The sequence below is a fragment of the Crocodylus porosus genome, unplaced genomic scaffold (genome assembly GCF_001723895.1).
Source record: "Crocodylus porosus isolate Cpor-Errol unplaced genomic scaffold, CroPor_comp1, whole genome shotgun sequence".
NCBI classification, from domain to species: domain Eukaryota; kingdom Metazoa; phylum Chordata; order Crocodylia; family Crocodylidae; genus Crocodylus; species Crocodylus porosus.
This window is the reverse complement of record NW_017728906.1, coordinates 95,250,938-95,274,767: the sequence shown is the minus strand read 5'-3', so window position 1 is coordinate 95,274,767 and position 23,830 is coordinate 95,250,938. Positions and strand designations below refer to the sequence as shown.

The window sequence follows — 23,830 nt, the reverse complement described above, 5'->3', positions numbered from 1 at the left end:
ATTTATCGTATAAAGGCATCAGGTTACTCTGGCATGAGCTAGCTCTGGTAAACCCACACATTATTTTTCACATCCCCCCCTAACCCCCCATTTACCACCTCATCTTTATTTTTTCCTTGCAAACTGCTCTGAAGCCTTTTATGCTATTGAGGTGGAAACTGCCTAAATCACCTCTCCCTTTAAGTAGATACTACTATTGTTATTCTCTAATCACATGATCCCAACCCCTGACTTTATAGCTTTGTAAAAAATACATGCCACAGGAAGTGCAATGTGACTCCAAAACTGGAGTGTGTTAAGCTAAATTTTGCTTCCGCCTCTGTGGAGGAAAAGTCCATTTCCATATCCCACTCCCCTTATTCTGCCATTGCCCTGTTGGTCAATGTCATCATCCTTACTGAAAATTAGGAGAAATCATACACTTAGGTTCTTGAGCCTTTCCTATTCTTAAATTACCTTCACTGCACAGGAATGCCACTTCTTTTTTTGCTCTACTTCTATTTTTGCTATGTTAATAGTCTGAGATCTAACTAAGCTTGTCTTTGCCTTTGATATCCTTTCGTCTACGAGACTCTGGATGTTGAAGCCTATGACACAGATGGTTTGCACTATCTTATGCGATTAATCTGAGATTTGCATGATCTGTGGCAGTGGTTGCAAGTGTATGCATCATGGTTAAGCGGTTTGGGAGCTGCTTGCTTCCTATGGACTCTTTTCTTCAAGCTGCTGGAGCCAATTCCAGTTGTGGACTTCGATGCTCTGCAGGAGACAATGACAACACTTGTTCTGATCTCTTACCAAGGTTACCCATTAGTCAATTCCAAATGACTTCATATCTTGCTGCAGTGAAACTTGGGAAATCCTGTTGTTCCTGTTCCCTGTGATAGTTCCTCGTATAGCACGTCCTTGGGTATACATCCATCTTCCAATCTGCTCAGATGACCTACCTAGCTCAATTATCTCCGAGTACGGCTGTTACATTTGGTAAATTTGCCCTTCAAAGAACCTCTGCGTTGGTAACTATCTTGCCATTTAATGCTGAGTATGTAGTGTAAACAGCGTAAGTGGAAGCTTCTCTCTTGATATGCACAGGTTGTCCATGTTACCTCATTACACAAGAGTGCAAAGTACGCAAGCTTTGTACACTAGCATTTTGGTCTTGATGATAAGCTTTGAGATGTTCTATGCTCTTTTAGTTAGTCTGCTGAAGGTGGTGGCAGCCTTTTCAATTCATACATTAAGTTAATCATCCAGGCTAGGGACAGACATTACACATGAATCAGTTTAATTGATCATAAACTGGTTTAAGCCTACAACAGAACATAAGTTCAGTGCACATAAACCAGTTTCAAAATGTCTGTAACCAGTTTGAGATGAACCTGGTTGAATATAGTATCAGACTTAACGGATCTGGGTCAAACCAGTTTATGCAGCGTCTAGTTTAACTTAATGCAGGATGGGGTCTGGGACAAAGTCCTCCAGCATCCCAGATGCTTTGCAGCCCTGGATTGTACTGTCTGCTTCAGAAAATAGGGCTGGCCCCGTCCCTCTGCTCCCTAGCTGGAGCACCAGCAGAGACTGCAGGCACAGCAGGGTCTGCCTTGCTTTCCCCTGCCCCCATTCCCCCCCTCACTGCTCAAACAGGGATTTTGCTTCCCCCCCACTCCAATCTCCCACAGCGCAGACCCCAGCCCCACAGACTCTAGACATGTGGCATGCTAGCTAATGCTGAGAGGTGTCTGTGAGTGTGTCTCCAATTTCACTGGGACAGGCAGACAGATCAGTGTCTGCTCAGGGCTTTCTGGAGCTAATCAACAGATCAGCTAGTAATGTCCCTTCATTCCTTCCTTGGAAAAAGCTGTTTAAGAAGAGCTTGAATTAATGAGAGAGGCTTTTGTTTCCTTGATGGGCTAATAAACTCTGTATTATCAGGCCCCTGCTGGATCCCTCACCTGTCCAGTTTGCAGAAAGTATGAAGCAGGGAGAGGGAGATAGAAAAGCTCAGTATCATCACCAGATGTATGCGCTGCACACACCCCACTGAGTGACAGCTCGAGGCTGAGGTCTGGCAACACTCGCACCTCTTCAGCAGCAAGCGGGGAAGAACCTGGGACAGCACAGGCAGAGTTGGGGTTTACACCCCTCCCTAATCAGAGCGTTCTGCCAGAGCCATGTCATACCTCCCCACTCTCACCTCAGCGCTGTCGAAGGGAAGGGAGGGTTGCTCTTGTGTCCTCTGGCTTCTAGCCTGAGCCGCTGCAGGCATGCGCCTGCATTTCTTCAGTCCAGAGGGAATGTCTGTGCAGTTGCAAACCAGTTCTACCTACGTAGGTTAGACTAACCTGCAAAGATTGAATCAATTCAAACTCAGGCTTTTTTAATGTCTGTCCCTAGGCCCACTGAGAAGCTAGTGGGCACTGTAGAACCTAGTGGTCACTGTAGAACCTAGGTAGCTGAACTTTTGGACTACTTCTAGCTGGTTCTCTTTAAGGGTAATAGATGGATCTCATGGAACTCCCTGTCTTAGTACAATCGTTTTCTTTAAGCAGATGATGATAACTAATGTCTGGCAAGCTCTTGAGAGGCAATCCATGAGTTCTTGTAGTAGGTCTTTGTCACAGGCTATAAGGGCAGCATCATCAGCTAATAGAAGCTCCTTAATAAGCACCTTTCTAACTTTAGTTGCGACAGGTTGAAGAGTTTCCTCAACCTATCTTGTGTAAATGTACATTCCACCTTTCATGTCTTTAAACGCGTAGTTCAAGAGTACTGAGGTTTCAAAGTGTGGGGGCAAGAACACATCTTTGCTTCACTCTGCTTTTTATCTCAAAGCTATGACATCTGCTTGCTTCCATCTAACAGCTTCACTGCTCCGTGACTTGAGGGGGGCAACCTTGTTGAAAGCCTAAAGCTTTCTTCAGACCACTATACTTGACTTTTAGGTTTCGTGTGTCTGAGGCTGTTTGTATCCCACCACAGAGCTTAATCCAATACTAACTGGCACAGCATCTAGTTGCTTTCTGTACCTTTTTTTTTTTTTTGCCTATCAAAGCCTTGCTTTGGTGTTCTCTATTGGCTTCTTGCTGTGTTCCAAATAGGCTGCAGCTTGATGCTGATGAGGTAGTAGTTTTTCTAAATTTTCTTATTGGATGGTCTCTCTTCCTCAAACATAGCTTTAGTCATTTCATGGATTGCAGTTTTTAAGCCTTCTCAAATTTCCCCTGCCTTGTTTGATGGCAACTTCCCAAACATGCCAAGTTCAAAAGCTTTCACAAATTCTTGGCATTTCCTTTGGTTCTTGGTGTCAGTGGTACTGATTTTGGGCTTGCTCCTAGGTTTTGCTCTATGTGGTTTCTTGGCTCTAATTCTCACTTTGCTAAGGATCAGGGAGTGGTCAGTGTCACAGTCAACACTGTGGAATGTGTGGATCTTCTGCACTGAAGGTAGATCTTTCCTGTTAACAACAACATGGTCTAGGTTGGTGCCAGTGGCCTGATCGTGGATGTCCCTGTTGGATGTAGTCCATAACACAAGATCCCTTCTAATCAGTGTGCACATGCTCAGAGGTAGGAAGGTTCTAGAACAGCTAAACTTTCCATCTTGATGGTGCCAGTGATGCACTTACATCTGGGGTGCTCGCACAGTAGCTTGTGTGGTCCAGTAGAGCACCATGTACTATACCTGAGTGCCAAGAGCACAATAGTAGGGTATCATGTAAATGCGAGCATGATTGGTGAAAAGAATGACTGACACCTAGTGCAATTCTGGCGAGTATTTAAGGAATCCTGAAGTGTGATGCAGCATGAATGGAATATGGATGCTTAAGAGGACTTGAAGTTTGAATAGTGCACAAGCTTACTTGGTTGGTGATCGATCATACCTGCATGTCTGAGCCATATGAGCAGTAACTGTAGCAGTGAGAGGAGTGACCAACTGGACCGGATTATAATTGGAGACTTACCTGTAAACGTGTTATTGGATCAGGACCTCGATCATCCATTGGACTGGTAATTATCAGCAATCACCCTTCCCTCACTCAGTCTGAGCGAAAAAAACTGAGGGCCTGACTGTCACTCCAGCTCAGTGAGCCTGTGAAATCCCTGAGGCTGCCCTTTGCTGCTCCTGGCAGTTCTGTTTATGGTGCACTGAAGCTAACCAGTGTATACAGTTAATGCCTGATGTTATGTACGTTTCCTACTATTAGTCTTTTTTTGTTGTGATCATGAGTTTATAATATACTGTTGAACTTTACTGGAGTCTCTGTGTATTCATAGGTTATATGAGGGTAGGCTGTAGCTCTATGTATATCCCTGGCCCCAAATCCACCACAAAGAGACAGCACACAAAAGGCCCTGGGGTTGTCTGAAGAGACCTAACAACCCATCAACCCCTTAGCCTTCTCATAGGTGATCAGTGTTCAGGACAGCTGGTGATGTCCGCCTTTCATCCCCATGACACCTTGTGACAAACTTTTCCATAAAAATATGAAATCAGTAATGCAGAGTTGGTTTTGGGCACAGAACTGAAGAAGTCAATGGCTGTTTTCATTCATCTTGCCAATGCCAAAGTGTCCTAGGCAATCTGGCCATGAGCGGTCTGCGCCAACTCTTACACTGAATTTTCTGAGGAGGAATAGTTGCTCAGTTGATGGTATTCCTTTGACCACTTTGTGCAGAGCATCGTAAAATTTATCCCTGCCTATAAAGCTTTTCCTAATAATTTTAGCACCTTTGACATGAACGTGGAAGAGACCTGAAAATTCTTTTGAGTCTCTGAGATCCTCACGTCCGGAAGTTACTTCCCTCAATTTGTCCATTTACCCTTTTCAAAGAGGCTGTTAGCATTACACCTATTTCTTTTTAGCCTTCTTTTAAAAAACAGAATCAACACACATGAATACTGAATCCAAGGTCATCTTCAACGATCAACTCTCCTATAATGCCTTTGTGGCAGAATGCCATCCCAGTCTCTCCCCAAACTCTGCTATCTGACAACTTGGCTATCATGGTCACTGCAGAGGGCAGGCACCCCTCCCCATCTGCTTCAGGTAACCGTGAGTTGTAACTTGAGCTAGATACATTCCTGAGGGAGGGAGGAACCTGTTCCCTCTGCCCACATGACTGGCCTCATACACCTTGGTGGTGGGGAGGCTTAAACTCCCTATTGTTCTAAGCAATGACATCATGACTTGGACGGGGCTAGAGACCCTGCCAATCTACCCGGCAACGAGTGATGCATTTCAAATTGGTTGTCTGGCAGCCAACAACTGCTGGCCTTCACTGGATCAGGTAAATGAGGTCATAAGGTCCATTTGTTATAGCCTGCCCAGGAGGAAGGGTGACAGCTGTGATGAAGACTCTCAGAGAAGCTGGACCATCTGAAACTAACTCTCTCTCTTGAAACTCATGGAGAATAAACTGCTGGAAGGTGCAGAGGGAATCTCCACCTTCCTCTGGATACCTGTGAGTAAGCTACTTGAGATCTAACTAGAGATATAGCTTGCAGTAACCCAGATGCGTGATCAAAGGCTACGATGCCACTGTGCGCTAAGGGCTATTCTTTGATATTGCTCCACCCCATATGCTATTCCAAACCTACTGACTGTAATCAATCAAGTTCTCCTCTGTACCTAGCAGGGGAGAATTATTGGGAGAGGGTCTAGACTCCCTTGGCCTGGCTAAGGGAAACCTCTATTTATGCTTCAGACTAAAGGAAAGCACCCCAAGTTCTTGCAATGGGCCAAGTACCACCTTCAGGTCTATAAAGCCCGTGTACCTCACGAGGCACAGAGCCACTAATAAACCAAGACTTGCGAGTGGTGGCAGCATTACCTCCAGGCTTGCAGGTGTGCCCCAGGAAGGGGATCAGGCAGACGTGAGGTGCCCCCAGGGAAGCACTCAGAGCCTGGAAGGTGGATCAGGCACAGTGAGGTGGGTGGCTCAGCACAGGAGCACCCCCTACTGGTCCGCCACAGCCTTCATTACCAATCAAAAGAAATAAGCATCACTTCTTGTTTCAGTAAGTATTTGGTAAAGAAGTATTCGCTATCAGATCCAGGGCCCAAACAAATGGACCCTACTATTATTTACAGCATCTGCTCTGAAATTTATATCTGACAAGTTTCCTATAATGGCAATTGTTGGCATTACTCCCTAAAGACCATTAGGGAGATCTCTACTTTTACCCATATTTGATCCTGAGGAGCCAAAGTATACTTCCAATCCTAATGCAGAATTATTCTACAGCCAAAATTGCTTTAAGGAAGGATGACCATGTTTTATCATTGTTTCTTAATAATGCAGACTATAAAATAAAAACATTTAATGAATAAATCAATCAATCAATCAGGATAACTTGCAAATTAACAATAATTTGTTACCTGTCCTTAGCAGCACATACCCTTCAACACCGTCTTCCAGTGATGGCTGCTGTTCTACCATGTTTCTGTTATTCTTATAATATTTGGTTTTCCATCTAAGATTGTTATGCCTAAATTGCTTCATTCTGTTTTCCACCTGCCTGGTAGTAGCATACAAACATTTCAGTTGTTTCTTACCAATTGCACCCAGTTCACTAGTTGATAGGATTCCTTAGCAGAATCCTATCTTGTCACTAACTGTATCACCTACCCACTACTGTTCCCATCATTATTATTACTTCCTCTTTGCCATCCATCCTTCTACCCACTGACATACTTTTATTCCCTGTCATATCCTGCTGTGACCTAAAGCCAGGCAGAGAGGTCATCCTACACTGCCCCTCTACCTTCTCCCTTCTTTTCTTAGCTTAATACTCTTATCAGTTATACCAGCCTTAATCCTAGAAGGCTATTTCCCAAAGTATGCACATGAAGTCTAGCCTTTGAGAAAAGAGCTCTTCCTGTGGTTGCCTCAGTGGTTAAGATATCCCAATTCCTTCCTTGGAGCACAAATTCAAGTCATCTTTTTTTCTCCATTATCTTGATATGCCTTTGCCCCTCCCCCTTTTTATGAGCTGAAGGAGTTCTATTGAAAAAAAAAAATCACTTGAACCTCTACTGCTTTGAGAATCTTCTGTAGTTTGGCAATCATCATTATCCTAGCTCAATTTCAGCAAGAATCTTGCATCTTTTCCCTAATAAGTAGACTCCAGGCACACAAACCTGCTTCTTCCTTGCACTGGTGCAAGTCTCTGGGGTCCACTTCTTCAATTCTCCCTTCTGTCTGAAGATAATTCTGCCTTCTGTTGTCTCTCAGACTCTTCTGTATTTCAGCCAAGTATCCCCCAAGGCTCATTGCCTTGGCAAGCTCCATTGTGTCCTATGCCTCTATTCTCATGGGCTACTCTCTTCTTCATTGACACCTTATTTTAGGTTTCTGCCTATTTATATTTCTCCCCAATTCTCCTCTTCAATCTCCAGCCCAACAAATTTATTCCTCAAATCTTAACTCCTCTGCTAGTCCTATTTCTCTGCCTTGTCCTACAGTCATATCCTTCTACTTTCTTTCATCCTGTTGTTTAAACATATCGAGTCATTCTTGCATTTCGGTCTCTTCCCCGTTATTTCCTCAACTCCCAGTCTGAGCTCCACAATTACCTCAAGCTGTACACCACTAGTCCTTGGACCTTCCCCTTTCTGAGTTGTTAGCCAAGAACAGCATGCCTCAGTCTCTCTGCTGGTCTGCAATTCTTCAGCTCCCCTTTACCATTACAAGTTTTCTTCTCATTGTTTCCATCTTCAGGAGAAGGAAGAAGCCTTTCCCTACTAACTAAAAAGTAACTTGTAGAATTTTGCTACATCTTAGAAAAGAAAAATTAGAAAAACAAATACATGCTAAAATAAATGCAGACCCTGCTTTTTATTAGAATGAGCATTTTCACTCAATAATGGTGGTCTGCTACCAGCTTCCATGGCTTAATTAGATATGGTATAGACACTTTTCCAGACCATAACATATTAAGCCACTGAGAAAGTCCATATCTATTAAAAATAGGCATTTTTAACATGAGAATTTGTGGTTCTGCTGCAGACCCCAGTGATCCAATATAATAACCTTTTGCTCAAGTCACCATCCATACCTCAACATATTGTGCAAAAAGTGTTCTTCAATAATTAAGTGGTCTTATACACTTCATACTATAGTTGTCATCAGCCAACTTCCTTTGTAAATTTTTATGAGATGCTTACGCTTTCCACAGTTGATCTTTATGATGCTGATAATCTCTATAAGCATATTCAATTATTGTTTAAGGCATAAACACACTTTTAGATACAAAGACAAAACAAAGTATTAGTTCATACCTGCTTGTTTATGTTGGCCCCTGCTTGAATCAACCAGATCAGGCACTGAGGATGTCCTCCAAAAGCAGCAATATGGGCTGGTGTTTGGGCAAAACGTGTTGTACAGGCATTTACAGTAGCTCCAGCTCTCACTAACTGTATTAGGCACTCCAGCTTTAAAGATACATGAAGAAAAACTATTTAGAAATACCATGCATCATTCATATTAATTGATAGTTGAAGCACTATCAAGCAATCAAAAACACTTCCTTCTGCTTGAAGATAAACAAAATTTGACATCTTAAGTAGAAGCGGGCAATTATTTTGGCTGGAGAGCCATTTAATGAGTTCTGGTGAGCTGTCAAAGGCTGCAAGTGTAGCCTCACCCCCCTAATAGGTGCCCCATCCCCTAGTTGCCATCTGGGAACCAGAAGTCCCATCCCCACATGCCGCTCCCCTGTAATCCTCAACTGTTGCCACCGTAAGTCCCTCACCCTTGCCTCCCATAAGTATTCCTTTTGGAAGGGGGCTGCTATCTTAGAACCAGAAAAACACCAAATCATACACCACAAACAAAACCTACTTTAACATATTTTAATTTTATTTAAAAAAATATTTGTCGGGGTGTGTGTGTGTGTGTGATTGCATAATAACTCAAAAACAAAGCCTTAGGCTTACACAGTGTGTGGGGGGAATGTGAAGTATGGTATGGGGGGGTATTAAACAGGACCCCCCCCTCCTCCACACACCACCTCCCCCATGGTGCGCAGCTTGTTGCCAGTAGCAGCAGGTTCTAGGAGCTGCATGTGGTGGCAAGGAATAGAGCCAGGCTGAAAAACATCTTCCTGAAAACATTTAATATCAGGAGCAGGAAAAATATGGCCTGCAGGCCAGATGTGGTCCGCCAGGAGATTTTCATCCAACTTGCTGGTGCCTCCCAATTAATTGAACCCTGCCCAGCCTGTGCACTTCACTCCTTCACTTTTGTGTGGGAGGGCCCCACCCCAGCCAGCACACACAGCATCCAGGTGGGGCCACTGCAATAGCCGGCAGGGGACTTGCTCAGCTTCCCTGGACTCCAGCAGCTCCTCATGTCCCTGCTGTAGCTCTTGCACCAGACAGCAGGTAGGGAAGTTGCAGCTAGGCAGGAGCTCAAAGCCCAAAATCTGGGGCCCATGCCTGCTGTGACTGTGGATCCCTTGTCAGCCTGCTTCTATCACGTGGGTCTCCCCACAGCTCATGCACACATCCCAAGACTTGCATGTCACCAAGGGGAAGCCCCATGCAATGGAGCCAGGGGCCTAGCTCCACTCCCTGCCACCGCATGCAGCACCCAGGACTCCAACAATGTCCCAGGAGCTGCATGCTGGAGCAGGGAAGGAAGCCAGCTCCATCATATGGGGGACACACATGGCATTTGAGTAGTGGGAGCTACACTAGCCACAAGGAGCCCAGCGCGATGAAACCAGGCTAACCTGGGCTCCACATCCTCACTGGGCATGGGCCCCAGAACCTGGGCTCTGTGCTCCTGCCCAGCTGCAGCTTCCTCCCACTCACCACCACTTCCCTACCTGCTGCCTGGAGCAACAGCTGCAGCAGGGACACAAGGAGGAGCTGCCACGGAAGGCGGGAGAAGCTGAGCAGGTCCCCTGGCAGCTACAGCAGTGGCCCCACCTGTGCATGCTGGCCAGGGCTAGGGCTCTTCCACACACATGAAGAACTAAGCATACAGGCTGGGCAGGATACAATTAATTGGCAGGCGCCAGCCAGCTGGATGGAAAAAAAAAAAAAAGAAAGCCTGGCAGGACCCGTAAGCCATATTTTGCCCACCCCTGATCTTATGTTTTTTCAGGACAATCTATAAGGAAGGAAGAAAAGTTCTTCACACCCACCCTCCCCACATCCCTCCAAAGAGCTGAAACAAATGCAAAAAAAACAAAATGCTGGTCAAATGTCCACAGTCCAAGCCAAATTACGTATATACAAATAAGTAAGCTTTCAGATTATGTTGATTACCACTCTTTCAGATTAAATTGCTATAATAGCCATTACCAACAACAAATTTGTTTCCCTTTTTTTCCCGCCACATTCTGTTTAATATAACACTAAGCAAAAGTTTTGGCTATTTTAATATACACAATTTTGAAGACTGTTGTAAAAGTTTATAGCCGAATCAGGCTATTGTCATTTTCTTAACTCAATCTCAGCTTCGATAAATGGTAGGTGTTGCAATTTTCTCAATTTTAAAAATAAATGGAATTTGGGAACCACTGCCCTCTTTCTTTACTGTTTAAAACTGATTTTGCACCTCTATTAACGATAATTAGCCATACTAAAGAGTATGGCTAAGTGAAATTGTTGGCAGGGGAGGGGGTCTTGTTAATCACAAATAATTTAAGACAGACAAGGCACAGTATCCATTTTAGCAATTCTCAACCAAGATGCTACTGTACCCTGGGCTCCCTTGACATCATTTCAAAAGGCACCACAGTTGTAGAACTGTTCAGTGTACAAACATGATTCCCCAAGGTAAACCTGAAAGATTTCAAACAGGATTACTTAGTGATAAAAAAATTATATATATATATCCTGACCTGTTGTGGTCTGAGTTCTTTGCAACAGAAGAACTGCTCTATTGTTTTTCTGTGGGGAAAATAAAAAGAAAGAAAAACTCCAACAAGCCAAAACTAGAAGCTGGCACAGGATCACTGACTGAAGACTAAGCAGTCAACAACTGGACGAGTACAAAACATGGGGAAAAAGAGTTGGGGTGGGAGGGGGAGAGAGAGAACGAACAATCTTACGCTACATCCCTGCCAGCAATGGCTAGAGATCATGAACTTAGATATTTGTTTATCTCCCTGCTATATAATTAACTGTAATTTGGCTGGATGTTTGTGTGGAATTCATTTCTCTCTCAAGAAGCAATTCTCCGTTTTTATATTTTCCATGAAAATAAACATTAAATTTAAAAAGGAAGCGCAACTTTGAATGGACTGTGGTTTATACTCAAGAAGATACCAGAATACCAAGCCATTAAAAATGAAAGGCATCACACCTTCTGAACATTATTTTTTGTTTTAGCCACAGTAGTTGCTATGCAACAAAAAAAGCGTATGAAATCACAGGTTTAGAACTCTTTTCCATCTTTGCATTTTCTTAAATTTGAAAGTATCTTGGTACTAGACTTCTTTTCTGTCTCATTCTTTCCCCCCTCTCCTCATACTTCCCCTCTGACAGCTTTTCTACCTTCCTCATTGTGGGGTCAGTCACCATTACCTATATAAAACCTAATATAGACAAAACTCAAAACTGTTTTTGAGTATTTGGGTTTTTTTAATTTATGAAGACACTGAAATAGTTTCTCCCCTGAGCCCACTATCCTTGGGCAGAAACAAGTTATAGAAAACCGGGAATACTTACTACAAGATGCCATATATTAAAAAAGTTGAATGGCAAAACTGAGCTTGTAAATGCATTGCCCACTCAAGAACTCTTATACCAACCAATGACTGCCTAAGCAGAACAACATGACAACAACATGCCTTCCTTTGTCATGTAGGATCTACTTAAGCCTTTCAGAAGCTAACACTTAATAGTCCGCAATAAGTTTAAAAATAAAAGTATTTTCCCATTTCAGTTATGACCACTCTGAATTAAGATAAAAGACATTAATAAAAACACAAGCAAATGAAGATGTATGCAGTCCATGAATGCAGCTATTGTTTCATTTCCCAGGAATGGGTATATTACTCAGTCTTACCTAATGAAAGGTCTATTTTGGTACCCATGCAATCTTATGAATATTTAAATACCAAATTTGTTTTTTCTTAATTACTCAAATATGTCTCTTTGAAGTACGCCTTACACTTTCCTAGCCCACAGGAAGGGTAGGGTTTGTAACAGAAATACAGCATTCACACAAACTTGATGTAAATTCAACGCATACTCAAATTCTTCATAAATTCCAATACAGCCTGTCACATCAAAAGCATTCACTGAAGTTGGAGGAGTCAGCTCTGCTTCCACCTGCTCCAGAAGACAGCAGGGCTGAGGTTCCTCCCTCCAGTGAGAGTTTATCATCTTTTTGTGTCTGCTCCTTTCTTCAAGGGTGCCTATACATTGGCAGAGAGGCTGTTCTGATGCATTAGTTACAATGCACTGGGGCAGACTCTACTGAGTCTGTGGGGAGCATGGCAATTACAGCTCTGTAGTGCAGCGGTTCTCAGTCTGTGGTATGGGTACCACTGGTATGCAGACAACCTGTCAGAGGTACACATTAACAGGTTTATTATAGTTACTTCGTATGACAAAAGTGTGTTGGTGGTACTTAAGGCTGTATCATTTTAAATTAGTGGTATGCAATCCATCAGTTTGCAAACCACTGCTCTAGTGGACTCCAGCGCTGTGTGCATCAGTAGCCCCATGCTGAAAGATGGGGGGTGAGGGAGGATGCTTAAACTAAAGCTGGTTCAGCTACCTTTAGTTAAAGCGTCCCCACTGCCATTTTTCAGCATGCGGACACCAATTCACATGACCCTGTGGTCCATAGCAGCTCTTGCAGCCACTCTAACGGAAGTGCCCCCCCACCCCCAGCATGTCTATAAAAGCCCCAAATGCCCACTCCTCTTTAATGATCTGTACAGTCCCATCAATGCCTAACATCTATGAAACTGGGCTAAGAGCCCCATCCATTATCGCCCTGTGGAACATAAAGCAATCAAAGGCTACCTAGCTTTAGATACAGACTATTTTAGAAACACCCTTGCACAAAGATCTAGGGACCACTATTTAGGAGCCAAAAGCAAGCATTCTGCGCTCCGTTTAAGTCAGCTTAACACCTTTGGCAAAAATAGGTGCTTGCACCCTGGCTGTCGCAAAACGGCTATTAAGCAGACAGATGTAGCAAATCAACCCTCCAGGGGCAGGTGCGCGCCGCGATTTCATCCGACACCTATCTTCACAAAAGCGCCGCCCTTGTAGCCCGGTCGCCACAACAGAGACTCCACAACAGCGGGGCGGGGCGGGGCAGGCAGCGGCAGGCACGGAGCTAGCAGCTGCGCGCGAACGCCCCAGGCGGGTGAGGGGGGGCGGCAGATCGGGAGGGAGCGGTTCCCCATTGGCTCCCGCCGTCGCGGCCCGTGACCCGGGCACCTCCGAACGCCGGCCAGCCAATGGGAGACACCGCTGGCTTGTCCGCTTCCCTGCCCGAGGCGGGAACGGGAGAGGCCCCGGCTGCAGCCCCCGCGCCGACCCCCCCCCGCCCGGGATAAAATGGCGCCGTGCGCGGGCGCCTGCGTAAGGGGACCGGGGGACCGGCGGCGCCACCACACATACACCCTGCCCGCACCTTGCCGAAGTGCGCGGCCCAGTGGATGGGGGTCCAGCCGTAAAAGGAGTCCTCGGCGGCCAGGTCGGAGCGCGGCGAGCTGTGCAGCAGCGCGCACAGGGCCCGCACGTCGCCGTCGCGGCAGGCGCGGTGCAAGGGGAAGCGCAGCGTGAGCAGCTCCTCGCTGGAGAAGCCCGCCTCGGCACCGGGGCCCAGCGACATGGCGGCGAGCGGGGACTAGGCAGGGATAGACGAGTGCACGCGCCGACCCGGCTGGAGGTTCCCGCTGCTGTTGCCGCTGCTGCAGCTGAGCACAAAGGAAGCGAGGCGGAGCCGGCGTGAGGCTCCGCCCCGGGCCCAGGAATGATCGGGCGCATGCGCACGTGCGCCCTACCCCGCCCCACACTGCTTACGGCGCCCGCCAGCCGCGCATGCACAGCTGCTACCTTGTTCCTGGCGGGGTGGGGCGGGGACTTCACCCGCCGGGCACAGGGTAGCGTCATAGTCCCCCCCCGTCATTATCAGGGCGGCCGTTGCCATCCACCGCCCCCAGGAGGCGGGCCCAGGCAGTGCAGTTACTGTAGTTAACGGCTGCCCACGTGCTGGGAGCCTTGGAACAAGCCCAACTGCCCCGAGCCGAACCTCGCCTGCGCCGTAGTTAAGACGTGGGTGGAAGCGGCAGGAGCGGAGCAGCCTGGCAGCGCTGCGCACTCGTCCCCCGGGAGCTCGTCTTCGCCTGTCGCTGTCTTCAGTCCTCGTCTTGCACCGTTGCCAGTTAAAAAGCGGCTTCTCCCCCCACCCCCACTAAATTTCAGTTCTTAGCGTGCCTTGCAGTGAAGTCAGCGTTGTGGAGGGGCCCAACTGAAATAATTGGCCCAGGTTGATGTGTGCAATGCAATGGAGTCCAGTTCTTTCCCTCTGTCACATGGGCAAAGGAAAGGGATTTCTAGACGTTTCTCAGCCTTCGCTAACATGAAGGGAGAGGGAGCATCTGAACCCCAAAGCTTTTGGGCCTGGGGTTTGCAAGTAGGATGCCTGCCTGGATTTGGGGAGTATCTGAAGCCGTAAAGGAGTGGTTGGTGTGGGCCCTAGGCAAACGCACTCATGGGCCCCTACTTTTTTTTAGTCAATAACTATCACAGGCAATGTGCAAGGGGGGACATGGTGGGGCATGTGCACCCCATGAGATTGGCCACTGCTGATGCTGGCGCTAGTGGGCAGTCACCACTCGCCACCCCCACCCCAAGTGGCCACCTGCAGGTGATCCCTGCTCGGCCCACCCTCAGTGCCAAGATTGCTACCGCCAGTCCCTGCTCAGCCCACCCTCACTGCTGCTGCCCCCGCAGCAGCCTGTAGGCGGTCCCCACTTGGCCTGCCCTTGCTTCTGACATAACCGTGGCCACCTTCAGGCAGCCCCTGCTTGCTGCAGCCATGCTGCAGCTGCTGCCTACAGGTGGTCACTGTGCCCCCCTGCCCCCGCCACCTCAGGAGGCATGAGTTGTTCATGATAACTATATATGTAAAATAAGCACAACTGGGCTCCTTCTTCACCTAGGGCCCTAGACATGTGCCTAGTTTGTTTACGTGTTAATCTGGCCCTAGGCAAGAGGATACTTGCCCTACTGTACAGCTATGCAGCTTTGATGAGCGAGTTGTGCTCAGTCAAATTTTCGACTGACCAGGAGTCCAATTGGGCAAAGCTTGGTCAAATTTTGGACTGAGCTTTGTTCACCTGAATTTGGAACTGATTTGGCCTTGATAAAGGTAGAAAGGGGATTTCTAGAAATTTCTCCACAGAAACATCAAGCTTTTACAACTGAAGGTCATTATTCCCGGGTTTTTCCAGTGAGCCAAAATACAACTCAACATCTCTAATCACTGCTGACAAGCTAAACTTCTGGGGGCGGGGGACTGAACTAATTTTTAAACACTGCTTAGACTGAGGACCGTTTGCTCACCCTATGGAAAAGGGGCTTATGGAACAGTTCTGTATTGGCAGATGCTGGGCTGGAGTAGTGAGACTGGAAATGCCCTGTAATTTGTACAATTATAACTGTTGCAAATTAATTTACTTGAGGAATCTTTTTTTTTTCCCCTAATCATTGTGTCAAGTTGACTCTTGAAACAAGCGGCCCCAAAGGTGGAGCGAGTATCATTTGGCTTTTGTAGTATGTTTAAGAATCTTAAAGCTTCTTTTGGGGATCGGTGATTATGAAGTACCCAGGGGATAAGAAAACCTGTTTTCTCAGGCATTATGCTATTCTTTTTTCTAAGGGTGTGGATATGTGACACAGTCAAAGTAATGTATTGTGTTCTTTAAGTAGAAAAAAGGAAGAAATAAAATGATACGTAGAACTCTTGTTTAACCCAAGTTTTTTCCTTCAGGTTTTCTTTGAAGAATCAGCAGTTTTAAGGAAATTTGTAGAATCATAGACATAGAGCTGGAAGGGACCTCCATAGGTCGCTTGTTTGAGGCAGGATTATCTCATTTACTCACCCTGGAAAGATACTAACACCTTTAATGTTCTTCCTTGGATCACAATGTCAGTTCATCTTGGCAACCACTTAATACAATACGATTGCTTGTACCTAGGGTAAGTACTGTAATGGAAAGCTCATACCTTGAATTGCTGTATGTTACATTTGGGGAGGTTGGATTGAGTTAAAAATGGCCACCTGATCTAAGGTAGATCAGGATGAGGGAGCTGTTGGGGGAATTAGGGGGGGATCTGGAAGGGGCAAGCAGGCTCCAGGGGTGGGGGACCAGGAGTGAAGTGGAGTCTGTGAGGATCAGAGGAGTAAGCAGGGTATATGAGAGGGATGGGGGGGCTAGCAGGACGGGGGAGATCAGGGGGGATAGGGTCTGTGGGGAAGGTTGAGGGGGCAAGAAGGGTCTGCGGAAGGGATTGGAGGGATCAGAAGGGAAGTGGGATCTGAAGGGGGCTTGGTGGCGTCCAGAAGGCTTTGGTGGGATCTGGGGGACCAGCAGGGTCCATAGGGAGAATGGAGGAGGCTCTCTCCCCAACCCCTTTAGACTAGGGGCTATTTTTAGCTCCCTAATGCCCCCAGAGAACCTACCCTTTCATTCTGCCTGCCCCTCCCCCGCACCCTGATTTACTTCCTTGGTTTCCAGCACTAGTGTATGCTAGTAAAAATGGTACCAGGAGTGGCTTATTGGATGGGGGCGTTGTCAGGCTCAGGGGGCTGGCTGATCTGCAAGGCAGCTGGTTCATCTGGGGAAGAGGCTGGGGGGCTAAAAATAGCTTGGTGTCAGGGGGGCAGTAGGGAAGGTGCAGCTCTGGGTTGGGGCCAGTGGCTGGGCTTTCCCAGTCCAGGGCTGCACAGTTAAATGTACAGAAATTTAGTTAGATCAGTCTCACCAGACCCAATCTAAATTAGACTATCTCAGAGATAGAGTTAACTTGGATCTGGTCATCCACTTTTAGACTGATCTAACCTTCCTGAACTTCTGTACAGTTCACACTTGGTTCCACCTAACTAGGGATCTAAGAGTGCTCACAGAAGTGACATTTGTTGCATGATCAGAACCCTGAAAATTCGCTACAGCCACGCTGTGTCACATGCATAGATGCAAAGTGCTTGAAAAGTGGGCAAGCATGTGGCAAAGATTCATAGTTTCTATGAAACTATGAAATTAAGCCTCATCTAATGAGGGATCAGATAAAGTGGAGCACCTTATGGAACTTCTGTCAAACTTCTGGAGCTTGATTCCCCTCCACACCCCGGACCCAACAGGTGAACATCTCTTGGGCTGGGAGGAGGTTGCTGTGTAACTCATGGCATTTTCTGTGAAGTACCATGAGTTAAAGCAGGGAGCTGCATCTCTGTCAGGTGCCCTAAATGTAAGCTCCACACCTGGGCTAACTAAGATCAGGTGGCTGCTTTTAATGTAATCTAACCTTCCCTAACCTCCTGAAATGTCTTTATGTACCCTTAACTTGCTATCCAGTGACCCTTGCAGTAGTCTTCAGTGCCTGCCAAACAATAATTTCCTTTGCAGCTGTGTCTTATTTTCCTGGCATTTGATAACATTTATTAACCTGTGTAGCCTGGGTACACCCAGGGGGTGTGCCCTGTTCTTTAATGACAGTGGTGGTGGTCAGGCAGAGTGCCGAGGAAGGGGTTAGCCATTAGAGCGGCTTTTTTCCCCTCTTTATAGAGCTAGGTCAAAATTAAATACTTAACTATGTGCAATTTATTATAAGAATAAATACAGACACTTAATATAAAACAGAATTTTTACAAGTCTTAACTTATAATACTATATATAATATTTCACAATTTACATATAATACCAAATATGAATTAAATAACTTACAACCTATACAACACAACGAATACACAGGGATATTAATTTATATAACCTAAATAAATAAACAGTAATATTTTTAAAACCTTTACAAATAATACCATTATACACACTGAGACATTAAAACACATAAACCATATAAACCCCCTTAAAGGATACCCCTAGCTACATAGCCTTTACCATGACAATCTTAAAATAGGGAGTGGACTTAGCACCTCCCCAGGGGGTTTTCTAAAGCACCTCCCCTTGGGGCCCTGGGATGTCTCCTTGCCACTCTCTTTGAAAAAGGGCAGGGCAGTGCTTCCTTTGTGCTACCTCTGGATTGGTGGGTGGGCTTCACCAATCAAACAACAAACCCTCAATTCTGGGACTCAACCCATACTCCGAAAAGGTAAACCTGTCATACCTGATTTAAATTTAGTTTCAGTTTGTTTTACATATCACACTTCTGGACTAATACCAACACTTTATCCTATAATCTGTATGCTTATTTGTGACTGAAATCTGCTGGAAATGTCGCAGTTTGACGTGGTAGAACACAGTTAAACTGATGCATTGAATTCTTTATGCCATGTAAGTAAAGACATAAAAGGTCTTCATGAGTAATGAGATAAGGCAAAGCCTCTCTTTATTCTTTTTTATTTATGCCTTTTAGATTTTTGGGCCCACTCTTGTCACCTAAGTAATAAACTATAATAGTTTCAATTTGATTTAAAATTATAATAAAGTGTAGCAAAATATTTCAAAAGATGTTGGTTGTAGCAAAGAAAGCATAAAGTAAACATGAACATTCCAATCCAAATTTTGAAGGTGCCTTTTTACAGAAATTGCCATAGCAATTCAAGTCCCTGGTCTCTAGTTTCAGTATCCTTTGTATGCATAGTATTATGTATATCTTATCACCATAATATCAGAGCTCCTCACTCTTTTAGGTATGTATCCTTACATACCTTGTGTGAGGTAAGAGAGTACTATTTTCCCCATTTTGCAGTTGGGGAAACAAGGCACAGAGAACTGAATTCCCTACAGTCACTGAGGAAATGTGTGGCAGAGAAATTATTTTAACACATTGTCCATTAAGGTTCATAGTTAGCATCCTCTAGACCAGGGGTTTTCAACCTTTTTTTAACAAGTGTACCCTTTCTGTCTCAAAGTTTCAGCTCTTGTACTCCTTTATATTAAAAGTAGTGAGGGGGGCTGAGCGCATTCACATATGCACCGCCCAGGAGGTAATTCTGTGGGGGAGGTGAAAGGGCTGTGGCAGGGGGCAGATCGAGGCCCCCACATTGAGGGAGGGAGTGGGGCACAGACAGGGGCAGGGACTGAAGTGAGTGGGGCTCCGTCTGGGCTGGGTCATGGGACAATCGGAGCCTGGGCAGCTCATCCAGGGACACGGGGGGGGTCTTCCACTGCTGCATGCACCCTAGCAGAGGCTGGGGGCGGGGCATGTGCCCTCCCAATCTGTGAACGGGACAAAGGCAACTGCCACTGCACATTGGGTTTTGTACGCCTCTGCCCCAAGAGCAGTGTGATACCATCTACATCCCGCCACCGGGCAGGCAAGGGGCATGATGCAGCCTGGCAGTGGCAGGCACATGGCATCACACCACTCCTGTGGCAGCTGCAGTGGCATGCAAAATGCAGCAGCAGCTGCCTCTGCCCCCTGCACAGATTGGGGGGGGTAGATGCCCCCCACACCTCCACAGGGGTGTACATAGCGGCGGGAACCCCTCCGTATCCTGTACGTATCCTTTTAAGTATCCCTAGGGGTGCATGTACCCCCAGTTAACAACCACTGCTCTAGACCATCCATCTTTTTTTCATTGTTCTTTACAGTAGGTAGTAGCAGATAATTTGAAGAGATAGATTGTAATGAACCAACTTCTTCAGAGTGGTGGTTCCTTACAAATCACCATCAGTTAGTTGGTTGACTTATGGTCTAAGGCAGTGGTTCTGTTCCCTTTTATAAAACAATACAATATTTCTATCAATTGTTGCTGTCAGTTTTCTTATTATTGTCCTTATATATTGGGGGGAAAAACCCTTTTTTTTAAATTCTGCTATGCTCTGGGCCTCTTTTTATGGTATATTTCATGTTAACAAGCCTTTCAGGTTAATTATGTTCCATGTACAAAAATATTTTATTTTGAAATAATTTATTTGTTTTGTGAAACTAGGTAAACAGAAATTCTGGATCTATCTTTTCTGAATGTACCTATTCTGAATCATGGTTCTTCTTAACAGTCTCTTAACTGAGCTGTTCTGCAGATGTCTTTCAACCCTAGACTATATAATTTGGGATTTGGGATATAGATTTTTTTATAGAGTCCAGGCTTGGGATATAGATTTTCTTTATATAGTCCAGGCTTATCTGTAGATTATACATTTGGCTTTCCAGACAAATAAATGTGTGGAATTGTTGATGTGGTTTGCATGCATTATGTGGTAAAAGGCAAGACATTACAGTTAAGATTAAACTGTAATTTATACCTTTGTGTGGCAAAAGGAAGGCCATAATGACAGCCTCAGACTTTTTGTTTTTATTTCCTGGTTTGTATGAACTTTGTCAGATTAGTCTGACAACTTCACTGACCAAGTAGCTTACAGCTATACATATTCTAGGGTTACCATATTTCCAATTCCAAAAAAGATGACATCTGTTGGAGGGGGGTTCCTCACTCCCAACCCACACACTCTAACCCCGTCAGTGCCTCTCATTTCCCACTTGCAGCCCCCCATCCCTGCTGCTGCCACTCACTCCTGACCCACAGTCCCTCACTCCCCCAGGCTATGCTGGTGCCCCTCAGTCCCAAACCGCAGCCGCCCAACCCCTGCTACCAACCCTCACTCCTGCCCCACATACCCGTGGCCCCTCGCTCCCAACCCACAGTCTCCTGCCCCCTGGCCCTGCCAGTGCCCCTCCTGACCCGTAGCCCCCTGCTCCCTCCAGCCCTGCCAGAGGGGGCCTCCAGCTGTCCCCATCATGACCAGGCTAGAACACAGCAACTCTGATTCATGTGGGAGGTGGTGGAGCAAGTCCAGCCCCGGCGCAGGTGGGAGGGAAGAGGGGATGCCTGTGGCACGCCCCCGCCGCGGGCTGGGGCTCCAGTGCCATGCCAGGTAACCTGGCCATGCCCCCACTGGGCAGCATTTCCCAGCCAGCCCAGTCCCACAAGCAAGGGGCCAACTTGGCTACAGAGCCCCCTGCTGCCTTCAAAGGCCTGCCCCCCTGCTTTCTTCTCCCACTGGAGGGGTTGGAGCTTGCCTGCCAACCCCCTGCCCTGCCTTACCGCAGCCCCGGCACCCAGACACCTTCCCCCAGCACCAGCAGGCACCAACCCCCTCACACACCCATCCCCTCCACACATGCACACTTACATGCACCCACAAACCTACCCCACAGCCCCTCAGACAGTCCCCAAGCCACGGCCCTTCAACCCCTGCCCCCCATAGATTTGTCTGCATCCAGCTTCCAAGGCTGCTCCTACCACCCTGCCTGGCTGCATGCCGGCTATGTGTGTGTACACACAGACACACATGGTACCCCCTGCATCCAACCACTCTCCACTTGCTCCTACCAGCAGAGTGGATCAAAATCCCAGACATTGGCTCAGATTTCAAAAAAATGCCCAGATGGAGATTGGAGGATCCAAAAAGAGGACATGTCTGGGAAAACCTGGATGTATAGTAACCCTAACATATTCAGTAACTAGGCTCATTGGCATTTCCCATAATCATTTTATTCTTCACAAATCTACTTTCTCTGCTTGTTTAAGAAAATATTCCCTTAGCTGTAGAAAGTTTGTGCCTTTGCTGACTCAGAGCAGGTAGACATTATTTGGCTGGAGGAATTAAATAATTGAATTGCCTCCACAAAAAAAGAAGGTAGTAACTATATCGGGGCAGGCAGTTATTTTGGGCAGAGGGCAGCTTACCCAGTTTTGGCAAGCTGTCGAGAGCTGCATGGGTAGCCCCACCCCTTGACAGGTACCCTGCCCCCTGGTCACCATCTTGGGATCAGTGTCCCAATATCTTGGGACCAATGTCCCAGAGCCAGCACCAGTGGGGCCTCAAGCAGGGTGCAGGCTGGCAGGGGTCTGGAGCTGGGCTGGGCTGCCAGCAGAGAGAGGGGGGAGCTGGCCTAATACCATAGAGTCCCTGCTGGCCAGGACCCTATACCGCTGCCACCCTGCTCTAAGCCCTGCTGGCACTGGCCCCGGGACACACTGGTGCGGGCCCCATGCTCCTGCTGCCTCCCTGCCTGCTCACTCCCAGTGCCCCCCAGCCCTGTGGTACAGGTGGGGGACAGCGGGCAGCCCTGACCCCCTGCTCACCAGCAGGGATGGAGCTGGTGCTGAGAGCAGGGAAAAGCAGCCCCTTGCCTGGCCCATAGCCCGTGCTCACTGCTGCAGACACTCACAGCCCACGCAGGGTTGTCCTGAACAGGCACAGGCAGGCTGTCGGTGGCTGCAGCATGGGGCACTGACCACAGGCAGGCAAGGGGCCGCTTTTTGCCCCCCACACTCAGCACCAGCTTGTAACCTGGCCCTGCTGCCAGCTTGGCCTCCACGCTGGCTCCAGGCTCACTCGGCAGGGCTGCACACGGCAGCAGCAGCTGCAGCCCCTCCACTTGCCACACTGGGCAGTGTTTGCTGCTGCTGCCTACCCGGAGCTTGCCCACTGGGCAGCCCACAGGTGGCAGTGGCAAACACTGTCCAGCGCAGCAAGCGGCAGGGCCTCAGCTGCTGCTGCCACGCACAGCCCCGATGGGCAAGTCTGGAGCCAGCGCAGGACCCAGGCTGGCTGCGCGGGCAGGTTACAAGCTGGTGCTGAGTACGGGGGGCGTGGGAAAAGCAGCCCCATGGCCGGCATACTACACTGCAGCTGCTTGCAGCCCAAGTGGGGCTGCCTGTGCCTGCTCAGGACAGCCCTGTGCAGGATGCGAGTGGCAGCACCAGGGAGCGCCAGCGACGGGGCGGGTGAGGGACTACTTTTCCCCATGCTCAGCTTTTCCCTGGGCTGGTTTTCCTGGGGTCCTCCCCTGCCTTCCCCCACCCTTACCTGAGTTTCTGGCACAGTGCAGCCACGTGGTCCCAGGCCAGAAGCCCCTGCTGGGGCTTCCAGCTGGGGAGGGGGGCGCGAGGCCAGGCAGGCCCTGCTGTTGCAGGAGCCCACCAGAGGTTCCCCTGAGTCCTACTGCCCCTGCCTCCTGTCATTTTTTATGGGACTCAAGGGCAGATAAATATTAATTTTCTAATTTTTTTAGGGGCCCCATGGGCTGGATCCAGCTTGCGGGCCATATTTTGCCCACCTCTGAACTGTATGGTAGTATAGTACAGTACTGTATAGTATAGTACTGTAATACTACTGTATAGGTAGAAACAATAGTGGAGTCAGGTTTATTTTTAAGCAAGCTTGCTTTTATTTTTTTTATTTGTCTATTGTCTCATTATTGAGGAAGACTCTGTTCTGTGACTCTGGCCATCGGTACCGTGGGCTATGTTTCTAACTAAGCGTAATAAATTCCATGTTGGAAGGTAAAAAGAAAAGTTGTTTAAAACCTACTGTCTGAAAAGAGACACCTATATATAGGTGGCATATAATCACATAACTTATTTAGTAATTACTCTCTGTTCTATTTTTGTATGTCTTAATATATAGTCTCTGCTGCTTTTTTTTCACTGTGGCAGAACATAGAGTAATTTTTTTAAGTTGTTTTTTCTCCTGTTCACTCCCCTGTTTTATAAGTTATTTTGTTCACCGGGGGGTGGAGTTGGCCCGGCTCCATAGAGCCCCTGTCGGCTGAGACCCTGTCCTCCTGCTGCCCTGCTCTGGGCCCCACTGGCACTGGCCCTAGGAAACCAGTGCGGGACCAGTGCTCCCACTAGCTCCACACCCACTCACTCCCAGT

The 23,830-nt window shown here is 47.1% G+C and overlaps 1 protein-coding gene across 2 annotated transcripts in view; it reads right to left on the bottom strand.

Moving 5' to 3' along the window:
• Window positions 1-13,897, bottom strand: part of ANKRD10 (ankyrin repeat domain 10) — a 49,952-nt gene extending 36,055 nt beyond the window's left edge. The window contains exons 1-2 of one of the 2 annotated variants that reach the window (XM_019529655.1): window positions 13,611-13,897; window positions 8,282-8,434 (exon numbers count right to left, since the gene is read on the bottom strand). In XM_019529655.1, the coding sequence (XP_019385200.1) occupies window positions 8,282-8,434; window positions 13,611-13,811 (354 nt within the window). In that variant the 5' untranslated portion in view covers window positions 13,812-13,897. The remainder of the gene's footprint in view (window positions 1-8,281; window positions 8,435-13,610) is intronic. The other variant, XM_019529656.1, reaches the window with a different exon arrangement.
• Between the last annotated feature and the right edge of the window lie 9,933 nt (window positions 13,898-23,830).